Source organism: Convolutriloba macropyga, chromosome 4, assembly GCF_964194025.1.
Source record: "Convolutriloba macropyga chromosome 4, txConMacr16.3, whole genome shotgun sequence".
NCBI classification, from domain to species: domain Eukaryota; kingdom Metazoa; phylum Xenacoelomorpha; order Acoela; family Convolutidae; genus Convolutriloba; species Convolutriloba macropyga.
The window spans coordinates 65,971,976-65,989,332 of record NC_134471.1 but is presented as its reverse complement, the minus strand read 5'-3'; the positions used below and the strand labels follow the sequence as shown (position 1 = coordinate 65,989,332).

At 35.4% G+C, this 17,357-nt stretch overlaps 1 protein-coding gene across 1 annotated transcript in view; it reads right to left on the bottom strand.

The window, feature by feature from the left end:
* LOC142338137 (uncharacterized) overlaps window positions 1–17,357 on the bottom strand; it is a 244,331-nt gene that overhangs the window by 144,116 nt on the left and 82,858 nt on the right. Inside the window, exons 19-21 of the mRNA XM_075387771.1 lie at window positions 11,560–11,658; window positions 10,635–10,841; window positions 8,767–8,868 (exon numbers count right to left, since the gene is read on the bottom strand). Of these exons, the coding sequence (XP_075243886.1) occupies window positions 8,767–8,868; window positions 10,635–10,841; window positions 11,560–11,658 (408 nt within the window). The remainder of the gene's footprint in view (window positions 1–8,766; window positions 8,869–10,634; window positions 10,842–11,559; window positions 11,659–17,357) is intronic.

Sequence of the window (17,357 nt, the reverse complement as noted above, 5' to 3'; positions counted from 1 at the left end):
CTCTCTCTCTTTCAGTTTTGACTGACGAACCACTGTTTCTCAGCCTCGTAAGTCTTTCTTTCAGACTTGCTCTCTCGCGTCTGCTGGTTTTTCTTGTTCTTAAGGGTACTCAACCTTATCAGTTTTTATCAGCAAAATGTAACGTGTCGTTCCTTTTAGAACATTTTGACCTAACGTATAAGTGCAATAGTGGGCGTAGAAGTTTGGTCACGTGCTGCAGTTAATCTCACATAATTGTTTGCTCAATATGACCGGAATTCCGTGATTTACTTGGTTTGCTACTTTCAGTATCCCGCAAAAGTTATGTTTCATGTTCAACAGTTCTTATACAAGTACATGCATTCTGTTTTATCCTTTTTCATGATGCTAAAACCTGCCTGATTTAACCCAAGAATACGTTTGCTCCCCTGTGGTTCTGAGAATATTGTGTTTTAATGATCTGTCAATTATTTAAAAATCAGGGAAAACATAGTTCTTTCTGCCTTTCTCTTTGTTTACTTTAGAGGCCAAAAGAGCGGTTTCGGGTACCGGAAAAAGCCCGTTCTTTTTCTCAATGTGTATGGAATTGTCCTAGGAGTGATCAGTTAAAATTTCACGCTGATCGGACTTGAGGAAGTAGGGTTTTCAGGACTTGCGGGGGGGTGGTGAAAATGCGGACGCTTGGTTTTGTAACTTTTGAGTTTCTCTCGATCAGAAATTCCTTCAAACAGCCATTGTGCTCTTCTGGACTTATCAATCTATTCTCTAGAACACTTCAGGGCAAAAATTAGTCCCATCTCAAACATTGAACTCACTTCATAACTCGTTTTTTCCACCAAAAATTCTCTTTTGCAAATGTTTAGACCTTTTGAAACTCTTATACTTTAGTTACCGCTTTCTCTTGACAATAATGATTTCCTCCAATGTGTAATTACCGAAATTATAGTAGTGTTACTTTTTCCGAGCTCTGATTTTAACTAGACACTATGATTTAACCAAAAATCCCCCTCTAAATTCGACCTGACTGACAAAATTTGGGTATAAGAACTCCAACAACTAATTGCATTAATTCCCAAGATCTATACCATACATCTCCTGCAAATACAAAACACTACTGAAATAATACCCTCACTAATTCTCCTAAAATGGGGTTACCGGGCTTGGATTCAAAACACTATTGCAATAAAAAGCTAACACTTTTTCAAATCGTTTTATTTTCCTTTTCATTTCTTCATGCGTGTCCCTTCAATCATCTTTTTATTTTACTTAATTTTAATATGGATTCAAGCCCGTTTGATTGTTGTGCACACAAGCCAAACACTTGCTGAATTACACCATAAAAGTATCAGTTTTTAACGATTAAAAGTCTCTTTTCTACCATTCGAAAGACAAAATATTGGTAAGTGCTTTTTCTTTCACATATAATTTGCTTTGTTTTTTCACCCAGTATAGTTTGTGACAACAACTTTACCTCTCTGTTTTTAATTTGTATTCCCCATGCTTTGGGTAACTGTTGGAGGCTAACAAACATGTATTTCGTTGGAAAAATACAATAATTTTGGCCGACAAATCCTTCAAAGCATACCTTTTGTTTGTTTCCCCGTTTTTAGCAGTAATTTTTCCTTGTTAACATACCTATTATACACTTCCTGAAAACACTAAGCAGTATCCCCAAACTTGTAGCTACCTATAGGGAATAAATACTCGCGCTTATCATACCAAAATGGCTATTAGAGGATGCATTTTTGCTGTTTGGGGGAATTCATTTATTAAATTATCATTGCTTTTGCCAAGTCCTTCCATTCTTTTTTTGATGTATTCATACTTGGCTTCTTCCGTTTAATGACCTCGGAGTTTGATTCTGACTATTTCTGACAACTTGATCACTTTGCAAAGCTAATCTCCCTTTTGTTTACATAAGATTTCACACCAAACTAAATCGCTCAAGTTCGCTATTTTTGTTTACTTATCAAATACGCTCAAGATAAACCTCGAAACTTTGCAAATTAATTACTATTTCGAAAGCCAAGTCCCTCTCAGGGGTTAAGGACCCATGATTTATATCAATTCCACAGTCAGAATCCAAAATGTTGAAAGCTGAAAGTTATTTAACGCGACGTTTTGAGTTTTTCCAAAACTCCGTTTCAACTACTTTTGTTAATTTTGAGCAACATTTAGTTTTTGATGGGTTTTTAATGTGATATTGTAACCTTGAAATATTAGACAGAATTCTGTGATTCTTTTAGAGCTGCTATAATCGCTACCAAACATTTTCCTCAGTTTTTGAAAAATCATACGTGCTGCCTTAAGTGCAGTTCCAATTCTTTAAATAGTATTTACGTACCTTGTGACAAAAAACATAGTAGTACCAAACAAGAATCTAAAATTTAAGTGTAATTACGAACCCTGTATTTCAAAAAGCGTCACATTTTTTCCTTGTCTCGAAGAAATTTTGTTCACTCATTTTGCCTTTTCAACGCTCCTGTTGATTTAAAGATAACTCTTGCAGATACTTTAACTTTTTCAATTTTAGGAAAATTGATGGAAACCTCAACGGCGATTGTTGATCCAAAAACAGATAACTAGAAACCAACTGCTATTTCACTAATTGCTGGAAAGTCTAGTGAAATTATTTTGTTTTCTGTTTTTCAATCTTAAATTTTTAATTCGAAAACAGAAAGAATAGCATAAACGAATTTTGACGATCGAATCAATGGTCTTTAAGTAGATATTACAGATAATAACAAATCTCTTGTAATCCACAAAAACTGATAAATTTATTTGGATGATTTGTAGGAATTATTCGGTGTCGGAAAGATTTGGCCAGCTGTTTATGAATTTTGTGGATATTAGGTATTATTCCAACAGTTTGACAGTGATTAGAGAGCGCAGTTGGCACCCTGCAACTTACATATTTTTTTGAAAACACGTTTTTTTAAAAATTTTTGGAAGGGATGAAAAATTTCTCAATGAACCGGGTAAGAACTCTTTGATAAGTAGTAATAAAGTTGTAATACGAACTAGTAGTAGTAATAAAGTTTTAATAATCAGTTTTATGCTCAAAAACGCTCATTAAATTAGGCTTAATTGCGGATTATAGTGCAAAATTGAATTAAGTTGCGTGCGAAAAAGCGATACATAAATGGAGCAGATCCGTGATACAAAATGCGCGAAAACTAGGATACATAGCTTGTACTTTTATTTCGCGGCTAAAAATTGGACACTTTTACAAACACGGGTTGCGCAATTCCCTTTTATTTGGCCTGGCTAACGTAGCTAACTTTGGCAGTATTTTTGCATTTTCGATATATTAACATAGCAAGACCGAAAATGAGATACACAGATCGGGCATATTTGACCGTGACGATTTGGATATACTTCTCTGGCGTAATGAAAAGTGTATTCTTGCTAACTCAAAGGAACTGGAATTTCACAGCCAAATACAAGACATTTAGATAGAAAAAAACAAGTAGTGTTATAGAATAGAAAAGGAAAAAAGAGTTTTGATATCTATATCTCACAAGAGAGTAATTATACATTCTTCCGCCATTAGATAGGCTGCCAATTAATTAAAGTTTGTTTGTCGTTAAAGATCTTCAGAATATGACAGTTGGTCACTTGGTTTGAAAAAAGTGTCAACATTTTATCCGAAAAGAAGGAAAGCAGGCTTTATTAACTGTTGGACAGCTTTCATACCACTAAGAATTAGAACCGCGAGCGCCAATTAGCTAACAGCTTGGTACATATAAGTTTGTGAAGCGTTGAGGTTTTAGAGATCTTTTCACTTCATACAAAGCGCGTTTGACAGTAACTAAAAGGTTGCAAACCGAAAGTTATTTAACGCGAGGTTTTGGGCTGTTTCAAAAATCCATTTTAAATAGTTTTTGTTAATTTTGAGCAACATTTAATTTTTGACTGAATATAATTTGCTCGAGGATTTTTTAACGGTGTATTGTAACTTGAAGTATCTGGCAGAACCCGGTAAGAAGTTTAAAACTGTTATAAATGCTAAAAAATTCTTCCTCCGTTTTTTAAAAACCTTACGTGGTGCCTCAAGTGCAGTTTCAATTCTCAAGATAGTATGCACGTACCTTGAGATAAAAAACATAGTGCTACCCTAGTGAACTGAAATTTGGTACATCTTGATAAGAAACATACTAAATCTTGGTAAATCTTGCAAAGATCTTGCCAGGGTCTTTCCAAGAAAACATCAAGACTTGTACGAACTTGCAAGTTGTTTGCATTGCTGCTAAGAAACAAGATCATGGCAAGATTTCCAAGAAAGATTAACCACGACATGACATGATATATCTATTTAGAAAAATTCAATAGCACCCAAAAACAAGATGTAGCAGGAAATCATAAGATTAAGAAAAAGTTATCAAGAACTAGCAATAACTATCAAAAATTATCAAGCAATATCATAATACATTTTTGACGGAGGCTAAAAGATTTTTTAACAGCGCAGATCTCCTTTATGTTTTGACTTTGTGGGACTATGCAAGATTTACGTCTATGACTATGTTTTTTTCTGTCTGATCATAATCGCGTTTTTTGGGTCAAATTTGCGTTACGTCGAATCTTCGTATTGTCGAGTCATAGTTGCATATCTTACAGTGTTGAGACATAAACGCGTTGAATCGCGCTAATTCTCACTACTTCGAGACATGGTTTAGTTTTTGTATGGATTGTCTGGTCGTGGCCAATTTTTGTCTGGATTCCCGGTTCCACCAACTCGCTCTATGTTGTTTACAACCATGTTGTTTCTATGTGTCACGAATTATCAAGATCTTATCAAGAAAATTACGCCAAGAAAATTTCTTGAAATATCTTGGTAAGATCTTGTCCAGATCTTATCTAGGTGTTCCAAGAAATATTTGTCTATCAAGATCTTGGCAGGATGTCTCAAGCTTTGCAATGGTTATGCAGATTTTGCATGACATGACAAGGTGTATCAAGTTTCTCTTCACTGGGACCACACAAGAATCTAAATTTTTTAGTGTAATTACAAACTCATATTTCAAAACTCATTTTTTTCCTTGTCTCGTAGAGATTTTGTTCATTCATTTTGCTATTTCATCGTTCAAGATGATTTAAAGATAACCCTTACAGTAGCTTTAAGTTTTTCAACTTTAGGACACTCAACAGAAACACAACGGCGATTTATGGTCAAAAAACAGATTGCTAGAAAAGAAACCAATTGCTATTTAACAATTTGCTGAATAGTCTACTGAAATTGTTTCGTTCAGAAATCTTTTTGTTATATCGAATGTCCTAAAAATGACAAACTGATAGCGAACATAATATTGATCTTAAAAACAACTGGAAAGATTAAATAATCGGCAAAGATTAAAATATCTAAGATCATGACGCAGCGGATAGAGTTTCAAATTTTTCCACGTTTTTTGTTGCATTAATACATTTATACTGCTTAGGCAAGTTAATGAGGGCTAGAAAAGTTAATTTACACTAAGATCTTTTGACCCAGATATATCTAAGCAGTTTTTGGCTCGGAAGCAATAAGGTTAACAAAAGTCCGGAGTTGTTTCGTCCTAACAACTTTTTTTCCGAAAACAGAAAGAATTACATAGAAGAACTATGACATTTGAAGTATTTGTCGTTATGTAGGTGTTACAAATAATATCAAGTCTTGGATCTTTTCCGTTTGTGACCCCCCCCCCCCCAGTACATTATGTGCCCCCAGTTATAGAGCACGTGCCATTACATATTGATTTAAAAAATGGCACGTGCGTTGGGGGGGGGGGGGGTGCGGGGTGCAAATAATATGCGCCCGCTAAACTGGGGGCACAGACGGAAAAGATCCCAAGTCTCTTATATTCCACAAAAACCGACAAATTTATCTGGATAATATTTAGGAATTACTCGGTCTCGGAGAGATTTGGCCAGCTATTTAAGGTTTTTTATGGATATTAGCCCATTATTCCAATCACTTGATAATGATTAGAGAGGGCCCTAGCGACCTACACATCTTTAGGAAAACAGGTTTTTCTTTTTGCAAGCACTGAAAATTCTAGCAGTACTTTTAAATTCCTTGCAGGGGACATTTCTTGCAGACTATTATATGCTTCAAAAAAACATTAAACTTGACCTAGTTAGACACAGCTCGACTAGATTATGCAACCAATTATCGTTGAGCGACTAAATGGTGTTTTGAAATCGGTAATTAGTTTGAACGTTCCGTTTTTAATAAGCACGTGGTGAAATTATGAAAGGATACTTGGATCTATTCTGCCCCCCCCCCCAGTGTTTTTTATGCCCCGGTACAATTTGTATGTTGTTATATAGCACATTACTATGCAAAAAAATAGCGCGTGCGCCGGGGGGGGGGCGTAAAAAAATAAGCTCACTAAACTTGGAGGGGGAGGGGCAAAATAGAATAGATCCGGATACTTGAAATGGTGTGTATGTGACTCAAAATGGTTGAAAACTTTTTCACCTTAAGTTTTTGTACTCTCAAACTTCCCAAAATATGCTTTACGCAGAAGATTGATGTGATAACTCTCTAAGAGAGTTCATGTTTCTTAACAGCGAGATATGATAGAGTAAACTAGCGTCACGGAGTTTTTCGTTTGTCTTTAGTCACTGCTCACCCCTGTTGAAGATTTTACCCAAAAATAACGGGGGAAAATGTAAAGAGTGTAAAAATTAAAAGTTTTACGCCGTTAGCTCTCCGCTTAATGAGGGAGGAAAGAGTGTAAAATAAAAAAGCAATTTTACGAATTAAACGTAATAAAAGTAAAATTTCTTATTTTTACCTTCCTTATGATGTTGACTGCACTGAAAATAATTGATGTGAATAACGTATGTTTGATAAAATAAAACGGTGTTCAATAATTTCAAAAATTTTTGCGTCAGATTTGTTACTTAAGAGAATCAGTGAAATTTAACTTTGTAGAAACCTTATTTATTGTATCAGCCTCAAAAATAAAACCAATAAATTTTTTAACAAAATATTTATTGTCTGAACAAAAATTACATTCATCCCGAGACTATCAGTAAAGTAAAAAATCTCCAATTAGATAGCCCACGAGACTTGCTATTATTAAACTTAAGAGACAATACAAACAACAAAACAAATAAACAACAGCAACGTTTTATTTCAAAACTCAATGTTTATTTTTTTGAACGAATAAAAACATAAAACCAAGGTAAAACAGCGGCAAGGAAAACCTAAAGTCAGCAAATGAATTCGTACCTCACTAGAATAAAAATGAGAACAATCTTTAATGAGACTAGGTAACAAGGAGTGAAAAAAAACCAAAAACGGCAAGGAAAGAAATACATTTTTTTGTCGAAAACAAATGGACAAATTAATGATATGTCTAAAATTGTTTTGAATTAACTTCAATCAAAATCATTAAAAAAAACTTTCGCTGTCAACTGAAATTCCATTAACTACACCTATTTTTTCCAAATGTTACGAACTGGGATGAATTTACATAGGGTTAATTTATCAAACCTATAACCTATATGAAGCAAACAAAAAACGGGCATTTTTTTCAACAACTCTCTCATAGGAATCGCAAGTAAAATTTGACCTGTTTGAGCAAGGGTTGCATCGGCCGTTTTTAAGTGATTCAACCCGGCAAATTTAAAAAAGTGGACAAAAGACATTTCTTAGGTTTGATAATTTAGCAACACGTTTAACCAGAAATCGGGTCAAATATTTCAACAAGACTTTATTGTTATCAGATAAAAAACCAACAGCACTATTGTTAACTATTTTAAGCATACGGAAAATTTGAGCAAAAACAAGAAATTCAGCCCAATGTTCACACAACTTTAAACATCGAGAACTACTTGGAAAGAAAAAACGAAATTAAAAAAAGTCTTTTTGTTTCTATATTCTAAGTTGAATGTGCTTTCTAATGGTTGCACTCACAACCCTCTACGGTGAATATATCGATCATTCAGAAATCACTGAAACAAAAACTCTTTTGAGTGTATACTTCCTCCTGCACTAAAGCGGGTCAGAAGAATGAAGTTTTTTCATAAATTAAATGGCACATGCAGACATAAAAATGAAAGCATTATAGATCAATATTGCGCATTTGGTCACAAAATCAAAATCTGTTTCGTTTGGCGCATTTCAATCTGTTTTTCTAATTACACTGATATTCAATTTTATGCAATTTTTTCTGTTTCCTAATACATATTAGGAATTCGATGTTTTATTGGGGTGCTGAAATGTACGATGAGAGATAGGTTATTTTGTAAAAAATGATATAGTTTTTACAAGAATCGAGTGTAATGTACCCGTACCCCCCCCCCCCCACGCCACAGTTACAGAGCACGTATAAATCATACGTTGTAAATCACTATGTGAAATATAGCATGTGCTCTTCTCTTGGGGAGAGGGCTGGGAAATTTCTAAAATTATATTTCCAGGTTGGACAAAATCCGAAGATTTTATATGCCGTAAATTGAAATTAAAAGTAAATGTTCAATAATTGTTAATGGCGACATTTCAAAACAGAATTAATTATTCGAATTTGAGGAAGAAATAGTTCATGAACTGCAGTACTTCTGTTTAAAAAGTTGTAGAAAACCAATACTCCTCCTGGAGTCTGTAAAACAATAGCCAAAATCCAGCACATTTTTTAGTTCCAGACTTAATCGAGGGCATTTATTAAAGTCGAGCCGATTTATTTTCGTAGATGATGTTGTCGATGACAGTCTTTTCATAATTCCAGGCCTAGACTAGGGTAAGTTAGACTAGGGAAAAAAAGTTCACGCGGGGAGGGTTGATCCCAAAATATGTCTTACCGAGTTTTCCTCCAGTGCCATGGCTCCACTCTCAACCAGAACTCTGACCACTTCAGTATAGCCTCCGGCTGCTGCCAAGTGCAGTGCTGTTGAGTCTGTAGTCTGAACAGAGGAAACCGACACTGATCAGTAAAACTTAATAATTGTCATAAGGCTGTACATTGAGACATCATACCAGTCAAAGTAGCCTTACGATCTCCACAAAGTTACCTAAAAATTTAACAATCAGAATGGGTCACTTCTTAGGTTTCTCAGGACGAATTTCCATCTAGTGCTTTTTCAACTGACTTTAATGATCATAGTTTTTAATACAAACATTTAAATTTCAAAATTGGTAACGAAGTTTATTTAATTGCACGCCAATCCATATTATCATTTGAAAATTCAAATGGTAAAGACAAAACCATATTTGGTGGTTTGTAAATTGATACGTAAAATGAAAATGAAAATGATATGCGCACTTTGATAGGCGCATATCAAGGCGCACTTTCCGCTGAGGTATGACCAAAATTATACGATCCAAAATGAGGCTATGTCAAATTCACGTTTACTGAACGCATCTAGTTAAAGTTTCTCAACAAATCAGATTTTTTTGAAAATTTTATGTTTTTTTGGTAGTCTATTTAAAGATAAATCACATTGAAGCAATTACCCTAAATAAATCACTCAAAAGCAGCTACTTCCCTAGAACCAATATCTCGACAAGGTTTTAATTTCCTTGAGAAGGATCAAGATTCAATAAACAAGGGTGTACTTGGTGTACTTTTTTCCCGTACCGAAGGTTCAGTGACAATCAGTAACCGGGTCGAGGTGTCACCGCCATTCAACGCAAAATTATGTAAGATAAGCGGTGAACGAGGGAAATTTTGTAAGATAAGCGGTGAACGCGGGAAATTTTGTAAGATAAGCGGTGAAAGCGGTGAAATTACATAAATCAGGCGGTGAATGCGGTGAAAAAAAATTTGATTCCTGGAAGCGGTAAAATTAAATAAATTCACAGCTTAATTAGTGGTGAACTTACATAAATTCACCGCTTAGAAAAAAGTGTTAAAATTGTGTGAGATCAGCAGTGAATGCGGTGAAACTAATGGGGAGTAAGGGAGGAATTGTTAGATTTAAGCCCCTTCCCCTCAAATTACCCTTTAATCTTATATCTTTTTGACACTTTTTTATAAACGGTGAATTTATGTAATTTCGCCACAAGGGTGAGCGGTGAACTTACAAAAAATCACCACATTTTCCCACTAAAACAGGTAATTTCACCGCTAAAATCGCAAATCTTACAAAAATTCACAGCGCATGTTTTACAGAAAGTAGAGTGAATTTGATTTAAATTCAAAACAAAAAAACTGGAAGTTAGTGAGAGATGGCGCAATGGAAGAAGAAGTGCATGACATGCAGGAGGTGAGAGTTTCGAAACATTGTAAGGGCGGGGAACTGTTGTGACTTTTTGTAAGTTCGCCACTCACTATAGTGGTGACATTATATAATTTCACCGCAATTTATGTACAAAATTTGCGGTAAAAAAACAATTTTTCACCGCTTATCTTACATTTTTTTCCGATTTTTCCTAGACCCGGGTACTGATTCAGAGAACAATTTCAGATAAATATTAAGATTTAGTACTGACTGATTCGGAAGGATTTCCGAACAAACTGCAAAGTAATTTCTGAATTTATCTGAATCAGAGCATAATTCAGAGAAAATTTTCTGTATTCTTATGAATCAGAAGATAATTCGGAATTAATCACTGAATCAGCTCTGAATCAGACAAATTCAGTGCAAAATGTGATGTGAATAAAACTCTGACTCAGTACTGAATTCGACTTAGAGTTAGGTACGGGCTGAAAATTCTCAAGAATACTAACCCTGTTTTTGTGGTTGACCACGCCCTCCTTGTTGAACCTGAGGAGTCCTTTGATCACATTTGTGGATCCCTTACTAGCTGCAATGTGAGCACAGGTGTTTCCCTCTTTGTTAGCTATTGACACTAACTCTGGTCTGTTGTTCAGAAACAGCTTCACAACATTCGAGTGGTTTGACTCAGCAGCTAAGTGGAGCGGAGTTTGACCATCCTATAAATTTTGAAATTTGTTAGAAGGTTGAGAGAGAACAAACTTAATTTGAGAAGAAGCTCTAGGGTTCGAATCCCGTACTGGTTCATTTTCACAAGAGTTCCGCCTGCTTCCACCGCTCCGTTTAGAATCAAACAAGAACCCACCTTGATATGCAATTATTTTTGGCCAGCCAAATTAAAATACCGATCGCTACGAGCAAAAATCATCACATTACACAATTTCACCGCATTTCGCCGCAATTTATGTACAAAATTTGCGGTAAAAAACAACTTTTCACCGCTTATCTTACATATTGGGCTCTGGCTTGGTCAAAAATAGTCAGATTCTTGAAAAAAAAACGACGATGTAAGAAATACAAAAAAATACAATTGAAGCTTTCTTACTACGTTACTGAACAACCAAAACGATGAAGCCGAGCGGTAAAACATAGTGTTTGATCGTTTTCGGCCAGAAATCGTCATTTTATCAACACTTTCTGGATCTATTCTGTTTTGCCCCCCCCCCCCTAAACAAAAAGTGAGCTTATTTTTTACGACCCCAGGCGCACGTGCTATATTTTTCACATAGTAACATGTATATATAACATATAATTGGGTGGCGTAAAAAACACTTGGGGGGGGCAAAACAGAACAGAATATATCCCACTTTCTTATTAAAAGCAGAAAATTCTCATGTACGGCTAAGGATTTAAAAGATTGCATTGTGGTATTCTAACCCCATCGATGGCTTTGGCGTCGGCTGAGAGACTAATGAGGGCATTGCAAACATCCAACTGTCCATTCTGAGCCGCCATGTGAAGTGGAGTCTTCTTGGCCTGCATAACAACTGTTAATATCAGTTATAAATTTATCATTTTTATCATCTGGTTATTGAACAACTATTTTCAAGGAATGGCACGCGTCTATAACAGTCAAGTTTAACATCTTTCTATGTCTTGTAGTATTACGAGAGCCGTTACAAATGAGCGGATAATTAATCCCGCATTAGAGCGAACGTATTTAGGCGCTAATTAACCATTCTTTCGCCGCGCGCTAAACAAACTAACGCTTGTTAAGACTACCAGTACACAAGTATTTAAACAACTCAGTTCGACTTATTTAAATAACACAACTTTAGGCCTGGATCTCCTGGCTTATATCCAGGATAGAAAATGTACATTGTTGAACGTAGGCGGCCTGTAAAACCACAGTTTCTTTTGATTTAAATTACTTCTGCTTTTGACAGTTGCAATGCAGATCTTTCCCCCCAAGTTCAATAAAGATGAAGCAGATTGCTTCAGGGGAAAAGACAATAGAGTCTCATAAAAAGCCCCCAAGAAAACCATAATTGTTGCGGTTTTAGAAGAGGGGAAAAGCAGAAAACAGGCGCCTACGAAATCAATAATTGATGCTCTCAGCTTTTTAGATTTTTATTATTTTTTGGAGTTTCAATAATTTTTCCGTGAGATAAAAAAGAGTTAATTCTCTTGCCTTCTCGGCCAATAGGAAAATTATGAAGCACCTCACTATGAACGTGAGTTTGTGATTCGCTCCCTATCGGCCCAAACGGAGCTGAGAGGAATTAATTGTTTCTCTCAGCGAAGTGGGACGGAATAAAATTAGAGAGACAAATAACAGAGCCAGCGACGAGCAGCAGACAACTGCTTCATTTTTCTTGCAAAATAAATTCCTAAATTTAAACAGAAATTTTAGTGAAGATTTCCAACTTAGCAAATTTTCCAACAGAACATACTTGTGAGAAATCAACTGGAAGAAGTTTTCAACGACACAATCATTTAACAACAACACAATCGAGTAACAGCTCAACCCGGTTTAATACTACTCAGTGTAAGCTTGTTCATTTAAACTATCTATTTAATTAATTGAACTTTTCAGCCCCCCAACTACTTTAAATTGAGACTTATAGCACAGACAGGTCTTAGGCATATATCTTTGCCTTCGATTTGTTATATCTTTTGTCAAGTTTGACTGGCATACATAAAGAGATCCCGTATTGTGTGATCTGTAGCAGCCCAGCCAAATTTGATAACTGGTGCGCCCAGAGGAAAGAATCACGCCTGAATTTTTGTTTTTCTATCCGATCGGATTAAAATACTAAAATAACCACTACCACAGAAGTGAAAGCACACTAGTAGCCAAACAAATAGAGTAATTTATATCAAATTTACGGCCGAAATACAGTAAATTTACATTAAAATAGTAACAGGCAACTGATTCTTTGCTCTTGTAAAATTGTTCTGACCCGGGTGGGGGTAATCTCTGTCCAATTTTTAGTTTATTTATATAACAATTAAAGTACTTTTACATTTTATAGTCAAAATTTAACCAAAAATCATCCCCCCAAAACCTATTTAGCCTAATTTTCACCCAATTTTCATCAAATTTATGGTTAAATTTTAGTATTTACACCTTAAATAACCGAAATTCAACCAGATTTTATCCCCCCAAAACATATTTAATTTGATTTTAACCCAATTTTCACAAAATTTATGGTTGAATTTTAGTATTTTCACTCTAAATAATTGAAAATTATACAAAATTCATTCCCCCATAACCTGTTTAGTCTATTTCTAACCCGATTTTGACCAAATTTATGCTTAAATTTTAGTATTTTCACACTAAATAATCGAAATTTATACAGAATTCATCCCCCCAAAACTTGTTTAGACTATTTCTGACCCGATTTGGACCAAATTTATGGTTAAATTTTAGCATATGCACTCCAAATAACCAAAAATTATCCAAATTTCACCGCCTCAACATCTAATTAAACTAAACTTTAGCCGATTTTCACCAAATTCACAGCAGAATTTTAGCATTTTCACACTAAATAGCCGATTTTTAACCGGTTTAACCGATTTAAAAATCATCAATTAACCACTATAGGCGTCACCGCAAACATGAAATAACCCCTGTGTCAGAACAGGAGGAAGACGAAACGTCTGATCATTATACAGAAATTGATTCCTACCCTGATGAAGGGATAACCGAACAAAATTTTGACCCAATTTCGGAATTTGAATTGTTCAATGAGAACCAGTCACCGGAATTAGATTTTGACAAACTCTACATTGATCAAACTAATACCACAGACTCGGAGTACAGATTCCCTCTAGAATACGATAAAGTTTTTCTCGTAAAAAATAGCACTTGTATAGATAAAACCGAATTAGCAAAAAAATTTCCCGAAAATACAAAAATACAAGATGCAAGAGAACTCATCGATAAATTGACAATCTTCTCTAAAGAAGTTGATTTAAATACATCGGTAATTTGTCAAGAACAATTAAAAGACCCAGTGATACAACAAATTCGCCAATTAAGGACGAACAATAACAAAGATGAAAAGAAAATTGAATTCCGACAATCTAAAGCCATAATGTCGTACATTAATAACTTTGAGAAACTGAGTTTTGTAGGTAACATCTTATGTATTCAACAACAAACAGACGAACCAGATATTGAATACTTAAAAATCTGTGTACCACTGTCATTGTTCTTTAAAGTTTTTCAGCTAGCTCATTGTGAACTGTCAGGTCATGTAGGTTTAGATAAAACACTTGCTAATGTAAAACGATTTTTTTATTGGCCCGGAATGTATAAATGGATTGAAAACCTAATTGCTGATTGCCTTGAATGCCAGAAAAATAAGCAAAAACGGAGAGACCTCCACGAAGCACCTCTCGAAAAGTGGACTGATACAGTCCCATTCCCCTTTCATACGGTCCACATTGATCACAAAGGACCTTTAAATCCTCCATCAAACGGTAAACACCATTGTTTAGTTATTGTCGATTCATTTTCGCGTTTCATTCAAGTATACCCTGTACGTTCCACAGACGCAGTAGACACCATAAAAGCTTTAGAAAATTTCATCTTGTCTTTTGGAATACCACAAAAACTTGTGTATGATAAGGGTTCGGCATTCATGAACCAAGATTTTGCGAGTTACATTCATGAATTAGGTATAACACCCGCACCTCGAACTGCTTATGCGCCTTGGACTAATGGTAAAGTCGAGATCCAAAACAAACATCTAGGAGCACATTTCCGAATTTTTCTAGAACAAGCTCGAGGTAAATGGGACGAACTGGCACCAAAATTTGCTTTTTCTCATAACACGGTTCCAAATGCTAGTACTGGAATCTCACCTTATGAAATTGTGTTCGGACAAAAACCACAGATACCTCTGTCACTTAAGTTAGGACTCCTACGAAATTCACAACTCACATGCTCTTCCGAGTTTTGCAAAGACCTGCCTCTTCACAGGCATACCTTGCAAACTTCAAAAAACACCGAAATTGACAAACTTCTAAAACCGACTATTAACAATTCGTTGCTTATGCGAGAAAACCAATTCAAACAAATATACAATAACGCTTATAAAAAGAGCTTAGAAAACAATAACCGCGCACATAAACATAGAAACAAACACAAATTAGGCAAGCCACTTGAGGCTGGACAAAAAGTTCTAATGGAAAACCATCAAATTGAGTTAGGAAAGTCAAAAAAACTACATGAACTAAGATCAGGACCTTATACTGTACAAAAAAAACTAACCAATGTTAACTATGAATTAACTTTAGATAGCAACCCGGCCACCAGGAAGATCGCTCATAGAAATCACCTGGTCGAGTACTACCCAGCTACTGAAACTATACCAGAGTTAACCCTAGAGTATGGTATAGATAAAAATAATTGTGACACATTTTATAATAATCTAATGACAAGTCAGATGAATAAACTCAATAGTCCCTTGACTAAATTCTCCTTCCAAAGCCCCACTAACAACGAATATTTCCCCGTGGATAATTTCATACGAAGAGACTCCCCTGTGCAGAACTTCGACCCTGACCGAACACCCACCAATTTCGATTCTGGATTCAACGAAGCAAGTTCAGGTGGTCGTGATAACCCACCTCCAGTCCAAACACACCTACCTAGCGGTAGTCGAACAAGAAGTTCAACTCCTTGCCCACAGCACAATTCTAGAATACCTCTAGACCCTAATTTAAGTCCTCTCCGCCCTAATACATCGGAACAAGGACCTTCTAATTTACAAACTTTAGAAAATAATAATAATAATAGGCGAACTTCTAGTCGCTCGGCCAAGCCGCCATCACGCTATCAAGCCGGATTTACTTAACTTTGTTTTAGGTAGCAATAAATCCAGTCAACATTTACTGGCAGTGCCTATTACTACAACTCATAGCCTTAATTCCCGACTTGAAGCGCTAAAAAAGAACAGGATGAAAAGATATCCTTGTTTTGAAAAACTCTATTTTTCTTATTTACTTATAAGTCTTTTCTACTTTTGTACTTTTTCTATAGTTATTAACGCTACTGGACCTCCTTTTGAGGATATTAATGACGTGTCTAACAAACTTAGGGTCATTCATTATGACTGCTCTAAAATGAAAGAAAACAAAATGTATGCTTTAACACAAGTTTCTCCTTGCAAAATTACACCCGAAAACATTCAGATGGTTGATACACATGTAACACTTTATCAGCGGTCTTATCGGACCTTTGTCAAAGCACTTATGTGTAAAGTCACTGCAATGCTCATTCGTTATAATTGTGGTATGTTTTCTCATTCATCAATTGTACACAACGCTCCAATAATAACATACGATATTATTGTTTCACCCGAACAATGCCAAAATGCTAATAAAACTGGAAAAATTACTGTTACCGAATTTGACGATGAAGACATGGAAATTGATATAAAACATGGAATAAAAACTGTCTCCTATAAAAACCAGGGAGTTGATCTTGAAGGTGAATCATCAACATCTTGTGATAATCGTGGTCAAATTAAACACTTCTCTTTTGAAACCCTGATGCAAGAAACTGTACTCGATATTAATCTTAATGACAGAACTGTCTATAACAGTCAAGGACTAAAACTTCCTTGCGCCCTCTCAGAAGGAGGTTGTCATTCGACATCACTCGACCCCTTTGCATACAATTGGGAGGCACCGGAAAATTGTATAGTTACTAAAAGATTTTCACAAAACGCAAAAATGCTAAAACATGAAAACGAACTTGGTAACGTACAGTATTTCATAGTGAGTGATGAAAAACCGGAGACGCCCTATGAAGGACCAGGAACGTATTCTCCTGCTGAAATGGACATAAAAATTAGAGTAATTGATGAAAAAGAAAAGGTGTGTGGAAAACCAGAATTTATTTACAGAACAAATTTAGATTCTTTATACGTTTCTTATAAAGGCGGATTTAATATGAAGACTGGCAAACCTTATAAAACAAAAACTCAACAATTTTTTCATAAACTTCGTGTTGAACCTGACAATAGCCTAAGTGTAAATGGGTTTAATAGGAAGCCTTCAGATGAACAGATCCGAACATCCGACAACGGTTTTGTTGCATGGGAACACTTAGACAAAGACAAGTTAGACTATGATCTTAACCTTGCGGTAAAAATGGATTTTGTCATATATCATAATTACATGCAAATAAAACAAGCATGGAAAGGTTTGGTCATAGAACA